At 39.6% G+C, this 8848-nt stretch overlaps 1 protein-coding gene across 1 annotated transcript; it reads right to left on the reverse strand.

Annotated features, from left to right (window-relative positions):
* Positions 1-301: 301 nt before the first annotated feature.
* On the reverse strand, positions 302-8034 carry LOC140551161 (uncharacterized). The gene is made up of 6 exons (XM_072674537.1): positions 7951-8034; positions 3482-3781; positions 3206-3384; positions 1533-1673; positions 1255-1420; positions 302-998 (listed from the first exon to the last, which is right to left on the reverse strand). Exons 2-6 carry the CDS (start codon positions 3738-3740, stop codon positions 793-795), a joined length of 951 nt encoding a protein of 316 aa, XP_072530638.1. The 5' UTR covers positions 3741-3781; positions 7951-8034; the 3' UTR covers positions 302-792.
* Positions 8035-8848: the final 814 nt, after the last annotated feature.

Below are 8848 nucleotides of genomic sequence, written 5' to 3' on the forward strand. Positions count from 1 at the left end.
CCTCCCCCTCACAGTGATTGGTTCTAATAATCACATTGTTTGTTCTAAGACCTCCCTCAGAACTGGTATTGGTCCTAATCACCACCTCATTTGTTCTAAGACCTCCTCTTGACTGTAGGTCCCAATCATTGCCTCATTTACTCTGAGACCTCTCCATAGCTGCGATTGGTCCTAATTGGATTGGGTTTATTTGGGTTTATTCTAATGTTATATAGAGTCAATTACAGGTAGACACTCTCACTGACCACTGACTTTGTTTATTAGGGTTTATTCTAATGTTATATAGAGTTAATTACAGGCAGTTAATAGAGTAAACTGGCAGTTAGTCCTCATTCTGAGCTGTTCAATGACTTAAAAAAGACGTGATACTGCCTTCTGTGGCTTGGAGGAAGCATGCCCCAGCGCTGGTAGCATAATGTGAGTGATATTGAAAGATATAGCTAGGGGTGAAATTGGATATGACTAAAGTAAGGAGACAGCTGGGTTTAAATGAGAAAAATCATCTTCCACCTTGTCGTCCCAGTTTGACTTACTATGGTACAGATTAGTAAGCTTAAACCTCTCCATGATTCAGTTCCGTTCTTTAGGAAATGATTCAGTGCATCATCAAATCATGTATTTTTATACAATTCAGAATTCACAGAATACAGACTGGAGTGACTGTTCTCCAGTAGTGGAGTATAGACCATTAAATTATTATACAGTGTAATCCGTATTATTATAATCCTTTCAGAAAGGTGCATTTTTACACCCCTAATAGACTCTCATCACTGAAGCAGGTCCCTCCACTCTTCAGCTGCTCTGGTACACCGTGCTGCTGCTGTTATCACCGCAGTGTGTCTCCAGGTGGCGCTGTAGGTCCACTTTTCTCTGGAAGCTGTGTGAGCAGTGCGGGCAGCTGAAGGGCCTGTAGCTGCTGTGCTTCCGGCTGTGTGTGATCAGGTTGGAGCTCTGACTGAATGCCTTACCACACACCACACACACATGAGGCTTCTCACCTGAGAGAGAGAGAGAGAGAGAGAGAGAGAGAGAGAGAAATAAAAGAACTGGAGCCTCGTTTCTCAGTGTATATATATATATATTATTTTATATATTACATTATATAAATGTATATGATGTAATTATATTATTCTAATGTAATATAGAGTTAATTGCAGGTAGACACTCTCACTGACCACTGTGTTTATGTTTATCTGGGTTTATTCTATTGTTCTAGTGTGTGTGTGTGTGTGTGTGTGTGTGTGTGTGTCTGACCTGTGTGTATGAAGGTGTGTTTCTTCATGTCTGATTTCTGGTGGAACCTCTTGCCGCAGTACTGGCAGGGGTACGGCCGTGTGTCTGAGTGGATCAGTAGGTGAGTGGACAGAGTGGACGAGCGTTTGAACACCTTCCCACACACCTTACAGCCGAAACTACGCTCCTGGAACACACACAAACACACACACACACACACACACAGTTATACCACTCCTACTGTGTCTACACTCACTCTCACAATCACACACACACACACACACACACAGCAGACTCACTTTAGCTCTGCTGCAGAACCCAGCAGGGGACTGGAGCCCATAATGTTGTGTATTAATGCCCAGTCCAGTCAAAGGAACAGCCACTCTGTTCACATGTGACCTGCGGAGGTGAGTCACCAGACCCACAGCAGACGACAGAACCTGAGAGAGAGAGAGAGAGACAGAGAGACAGAGAGAGAGAGAGAAAGACAGTGAGAGAGACACAGAGAGAGAGAGAAAGACAGTGAGAGAGAGAGAGAGAGAGAGAGAGAGAGAGAGAGAGACAGAGAGAGAGAGAGAGAGAGAGAGAGAGAGAGAGAGAGAGAAAGAGAGATTCAGATTTAAAATACTTCTAAAGAGTTTATGGAGTTCTAAAATGTGGCAAAGACGTTTTGAAGTATTTTTTGAAGAGTTCTGAAGTAATTAATTCTGAATCTCCAACAACTTCTGGAGAGTTCTAGATAGATAGATACTTTAGAATAGATGTCAATGAACAGCTTTTAGTGCTTTTGGAGGGTTCTAAGGAGTTCTGCAGGGTTCTAAAGAGTTTATGGAGTTCTAAAATGTGACAAAGAATTATGAATTGATTCCTTCTAAGAGCTCTGAAGAGTTCTGGAGACTGTTAAAGAGCTCTGAAGAGTTCTGGAGACCGTTAAAGAGCTCTGAAGAGTTCTGGAGACTTTTAAAGATCTCTGAAGAGTTCTGGAGACTGTTAAAGATCTCTGAAGAGTTCTGGAGACTGTTAAAGATCTCTGAAGAGTTCTGGAGACTGTTAAAGAGCTCTGAAGAGTTCTGGAGACCGTTAAAGATCTCTGAAGAGTTCTAGAGACCGTTAAAGAGCTCTGAAGAGTTCTGGACACTGTTAAAGAGCTCTGAAGAGTTCTGGAGACTGTTAAAGAGCTCTGAAGAGTTCTGGAGACTGTTAAAGATCTCTGAAGAGTTCTGGAGACTGTTAAAGATCTCTGAAGAGTTCTGGAGACCGTTAAAGAGCTCTGAAGAGTTCTGGAGACCGTTAAAGAGCTCTGAAGAGTTCTGGAGACTGTTAAAGATCTCTGAAGAGGTCTGGAGTTCTGGAGACTGTTAAAGATCTCTGAAGAGTTCTAGAGACCGTTAAAGAGCTCTGAAGAGTTCTTTGTTAAAGAGCTCTATAGAGTTCTGGAGACCGTTAAAGAGCTCTGAAGAGTTCTAGAGACCGTTAAAGAGCTCTGAAGAGTTCTTTGTTAAAGAGCTCTGAAGAGTTCTTGATGCTGTTCTGAAGAGTTTCAGTGGGTTCTAAAAGTTCTGAAATGATAGAAAGAGTTTCGAAGGGTTCTTAAGACTCTCATGGAGTTCTAAAATGTGCCAATGAATTCTAAAGTTTCTTTCTTTCTGACATTCTAAGGAGTTCTAAAGATGTACTAGATTTGTTCTAGATATCACTAGAGAGTTCTGAAAAGTCTCAGAGATTAATAAAAGTTTGGTGGAACTCTTAAGTGTTCTACGGAGTTCTAAAACATTCTGAAGGTCTTCTAGTTCTGAAGACCTCTAAGATCTCTTTGGAGTTCCTTATTAAAGAGTTTGAAGGAGCTTCAAAGGGTTTCTAGAGTTCTGAGAAGATATAATGAGTTCTTCAGGGTTCTAAAGTGTTCTTAAAGGTGCCCAAGAATTCTACAAAGTTTCTTTCTAAAATGTTCTAAGGGGTTCTAAGGACTCACCTTCTCACAGAGTGGACATTCGCACAGAGGGGTTTTGACATTGAGCTGCAGTCTGTGGCTCAGCAGAGCATGCACCAGTCTCTCCAGCTCCTGTTCTCTGTCCCTTAGAGTCCCAACAGTCTGTAGATGATGAGGAGGAGACCACACTGACCCAGATCCACTCTCACCACCTAGCCGCTCTGTAGGAACCCAAAAGGGGAAAGGACAGTTACCGTACATCACCATCATCACCACCAAGGTACCAGAAAGCATGCGACCCCTGGTTTCCTCGGCTACCTGCTGTCCAAGAGGCCCAGTTCTCTACTTGAGAAGCAGGGTCAGGGCTGGAAGCCGTAGGAGCCCACTGAGTTGAGGTGTAGCCCAAAGCACTGGTAGATGGTGTAGCTCTCAGACTGGACTCTTGGCCGTCAGATGAACTGCTCCAATTGGGTTTCTGGTCTTCACACTGTCCATCATGGCCATAGGAGTGGAAATGGGTGGTCCGTGTGTAATAGGATCCCACCCTCTTGCTCTTGACCAAAAAGGAACGAGGCATTTCTCAAGGTGAGAAGAAAGGACAGGAGTCTAATCATCCGCCTGAAACAAGAGGAAGAAAGCAGAACCTTCAGCCTAGAAAAACACCCTCATAAAGACATGATTCATCTGACAAGCTTTCTGCACAAATCTTGATTAGCTTAGCAGGTGTTTGTGGTGTGTGTGTGTGTGTGTGTGTGTGTGTGTGTGTGTGTGTGCATAATGCACCACCAAAAATATCTGTCTCCTCTCTTTCTAAATGACAGTTGACTTCTGCAACAACAAACAAGGAAATTCAGATCGACTCAAATTACGCGGCCGCTTAGGGCCCCAACACCACCAGGGGGCCCTCAAGAGCACCAAGATATCATAGTAATAAATCTGTACGTTAAAAATAACACTGGATAATAAAACGCAGCGATATTACCTGTTAGATAAACGTGATTTTTTTATAATATATTTTTTTCATTGGTGCATCAATACTAGGCTAATCCGCTCCTGCTATTGGCTGCTGCCACTTTTTGGGCAAATGCAGATCTGCGCCGCTTGGGTGGGCGATAAAGGCCCAGGCGCTTCAACGTATTGCGCAATATCTCTCGCCCTATGTAATCATGATGAATCATCTGGTGCTGAGGTGGTGGTATGGAGGGGGGGGGGGGCAAATGAAAATCTGCTTAGGGCCCCATAAAGACTTGGGCCGGCCTGGAGGAAATAAACAAACACTAAGAGTGTGTACCAGCGCTGTGTGGGTTCTCCTGTGGTCTTCATGACCTGCTCACTTGCTGAAGTTCTTATTAGTCATATCTCCAAGCGTTTCTACAATGGTCTAAATAAACTGCTTCACACACACATTCCTGATCTCGGTCCTCATACCCTTCTGTGAACTCCAGTCAACAATGGGTCTAGTTTTCTGAAGAACCCTGAAACAACCATGGTGGTATTGTGGTACACTGGTTGGGTTTCCCCCCATATAGAAATCTGATAAATGGGGAAATACAGATTGTAGATTTGAAATATCTCGAGGGTTCTGTCGCTTTTGTACAACAGTGGGGGAATAAATGAGGTACGAAATAAACCAGTTGAGCCGTGACTTTGATATTTGCCATTTTTTAATGTTAGATAGCGTTTCCTTCCTCCTGATTATAGTTCCTTCTCCAGCGGCTTGTGGCATAGTGTTCATATATATATGTATATATATATATATATATGTATGTATATGAATATATATATATGCTATTTAGCCAGAACGAATATATATATATGTATGTATGTATATGTATGTATATATGTATGTGTATTTCTATTGGTCCACTTGAATGGACCAATAGAAATGACCCAAATTGTGAACTAGGGGCAGTGAGCACACACACACCCAGAGCGGTGGGCAGCCAACTCCAGCACCTGGGAAGCAGAGAGGGTAAAGGGCCTTGCTCAAGGGCCCAACAGCGGCAGCTTGGCAAGCCCGGGAATCAAACCCACAACCCTGTTATCGATCCGGTGCTCTAACCGCTGAGCCACCACTGCTACTGCTACCTCCGCTCATATATATATATATATATATATATATATATATATATATATATATATATATATATATATATATATATATATATATATATACATGACCGGGGGGCAGGCAGCCATCACTGTGATGCCTGTGGAGCAGAGAGGCGGTTAGGGGCCTTACTCAACCCTAATATCGAACCCACAAAGCTGTGGGTCATCAGTACCCCGGTGCTGCTCCAATGGGCTGTTAATGAAGGCTCTGTCAGCAGTGCTAATGCTGCTAACAGTGAATTACATTACAGTGAATAGCCACCGGACAGCATTGCTCAGAAAGTGTCACAGTGTTCACCGGTGACTTCAGGCTTATACTCATTGTCAGAATAGTGACTGAGCTGCCATGACATCAGCTCCTCAGCCCACTCCATCTCCTGATGAGCGATGTGGGAATCTTCCATTGTCTCGTTGACAGATGTCTCATGTCATGTTTTGTGGTTCTTCACATCTGGTAATTTGTTATTGCATTAAATTCAATTTGCCCAGAAGTGTGAACGGAAGCATGAGCGTCTCTACAGGTCACAGCTCAGCCTGTCGTTTTTGGATCTTGTCCCTGTTTAGAGAAAAGTCTTTCTTTCCATTAGTGTTTCTCATGTTGGTGTTCAGCGGTTGAGAGGAACATGCAGGCTCACACACCTGCGTGATTCAGTTAGGATGCCAAAGCCTGAGGTTAGTTTTTTTTTTTTTACCCCTCAACACTTCGCAGCACGGCCAGCTGCAGGGCACCTCGAGCATGGCTTATCTCACACTGTACCGTTCCGTCACCTTCTCCGACTGTAACTGCAACTCAGACTCTGACTGAAGCAACGTTCAGAAATTACAGACTGTGATTCTCAGCTCGTGCCACTTTTCTGTCTCCAATCAGTAACAGAGTTTAAAAAAACATGATCTGCTTAATACAAGACAAACAAGCTGAATACAAAGTAATTAAAATAAAAATCAATGTTCTCTCTCTCAAACTTGTCACTTAAAAATATTCCCAAGTGACCAAATTTGCCTGTGGAAATCAAACTTAAATGTTCTCACATTTTCTTAACATTTGTCACATATAAAATACTTCCACGTGACCAAATTTCTTGTGGAATTCCAGATTTACAAGCATCAGTGACATTTAAATATTAAATTCTCAAATTTTCTTCAAAATTTGTCACATATAAAATACTTCTAAGTGATAAAATTCCCTCAGAAATTCCAGATTTACAAGCATCAGTCAAGTTTTAATGTCAATGTCTCACATTGTCTTATCATTTGTCACATATAAAATACTTCCACTTGACCAAATTTCTTGTGGAATTCCAGATTTACAAGCATCAGTGATGTTTAAATATTAAATTCTCAAATTTTCTTCAAATTTGTCACATATAAAATACTTCTAAGTGATTGAAGTCCCTCAGAAATTCCAGATTTACAAGCATCTGTCAAGTTTACATGCCAAATTCACAAATACTCAACCACTGACTTTCCTAAAATATTTTTTTAAAAAGGCAATTTTTCCCCCAGAATCTACATAATTCATCAGTTTTTTTCATTCTATTAAAAAAAAACCAAGCAGTTTGCTGCCTAACTTTGTACTAATTAAGGTCACAGGACAAGCGTCAGTCAAGTTTAAATGTCAAATTCTCAAATACTCTTAAACTTTGTCACATATAAAAAAAATGTAAGTGATCAAATTCCCTCGGAAATTCTGCATTTACAAGCATCAGTCAAGTTTTAATGTAAATTTCTTAAATTTTCTTCAAATTTGTTGCATGCAAAAAAAAACCGACCTGATTCCAGATTTACAAGCATCAGTCAAGTTTAAACATCAATTCCTAAAATTTCCTTTACATTTGTTACATCTAAAATACTTCCAAGTAATCAAATTTCTTGTGGAATTCCAGATTTTTAAGCATCAGTCAAGTTTTAATGTCAAATTTTCAAATTTCCTTTACATTTGTCACATCTAAAATACTTCCAAGTAATCAAATTTCTTGTGGAATTCCAGATTTTTAAGCATCAGTCAAGTTTTAATGTCAAATTTTTTAATTTTCTTTACATTTGTCACATCTAAAATACTTCCAAGTAATCAAATTTCTTGTGGAATTCCAGATTTTTAAGCATCAGTCAAGTTTTAATGTCAAATTTTTAAATTTTCTTTACATTTGTCACATAAAATACTTCCAAGTAATCAAATTTCTTGTGGAATTCCAGATTTTCAAGTATCAGTCAAGTTTTAATGTCAAATTCTCAAATTCTCCTCAAATTTGTTATATGGAAAAATACAAGTGGCCTGATTCCCTTTAAAATTCCACATTTACAAGCATCCGTCAGGTTTCTACTTCAAAATATTAGATTTTACAACTGAAACGGTCCAAATTCATTCAGTTTGCGAAACAGTCCCAACATTATGCACAGGTGACCCACCGGTATCATAATCTGTTCATAAAACTAAAAACTCAAACCTGTCGACCAACTGTAGAAAACCTCATCATTTTAAAGCTCTCTAAATCTCGAGTTTTCTAAACAGAATGTTTCTAAATTCAGGTACAGAGAAAGCTTACACAGTTACCACAGTTGCCATGAGACTGGGTTGAACCAAAATACACACACAGATTAAATCTACCAATAAAAACCAGCCTGATGTCAAAATGAATAACCTGATTTATTTGCTGTAAATCTGGAATTGGACTTACCCCTCAGCTCCAGCATGAAGTTAATGTTAATGTTGCTGATGAGCGACTGAGAGTGTGTGTGGTTGTTGTGCGTGTGTGTGTGTGTGGTTACTTGGACTGTGTATGTTCTCTGACTTTGTACAGTTTTTGTCATCACAGCACCGAGATGTGATTTGGCTTTGAAACTGGTGAGGAACCAGGCTGAGGATGGAGGCTGAACTCTCTGAAGGAGTCTATGCAAAATTACGCAACTTCACACTAAATTCTGCCGTCAGTTCACTGACCGGACTACCACAACAGAAATGGTTAAACAATTCAAATTGGATGACCACAGGGTACTTTATCAAAATCTAAAAAATAATAATAATAATAATAAAATCTAAGGAACTTTTACATTCATATTAAACATTCTTATAAGATTAGATTTTAGATATTAGATTTTTAATACATTAAAATGGAAACACTTTATAGATATTAAGGCTTTAACTAACATTCAGCTAAATATTTATTAAATATAACTGATTTTAAAAAGAATAATTAATAATAACCCAAAACCTAAATTTCAAGTAATTGGGGGGCTCAGTGGGTTTAACCTTCACCTTAGTCCTGCTAAAATTCACCTAATATTAAAGTTTCGCCAAAGTTTTTTCTGCATCTAAGGCGTATTTTATGCATTTTGTGCGATTAAAACCTATTTTTGTGCACTTTTTAATCATTTTTTGTGCACTTTCATGTTTTTGGTCTGTTTTGTCATGTCAGGTACATATTCTACACTTTTTGCATGTTTATTAAGTTTTTTTGCAATTTTAGAACTCACCTTTTTGTGAGGTTTTAGAGTCTTTGGGCACTTTTTAATTAATTTCAATTTTTTCGGTGCATTTTTATGAATCTGGTGCGTTTTTTTATGCTTTTTGCATTT

The sequence above is a fragment of the Salminus brasiliensis genome, chromosome 3 (genome assembly GCF_030463535.1).
Source record: "Salminus brasiliensis chromosome 3, fSalBra1.hap2, whole genome shotgun sequence".
Lineage (NCBI taxonomy): Eukaryota > Metazoa > Chordata > Actinopteri > Characiformes > Bryconidae > Salminus > Salminus brasiliensis.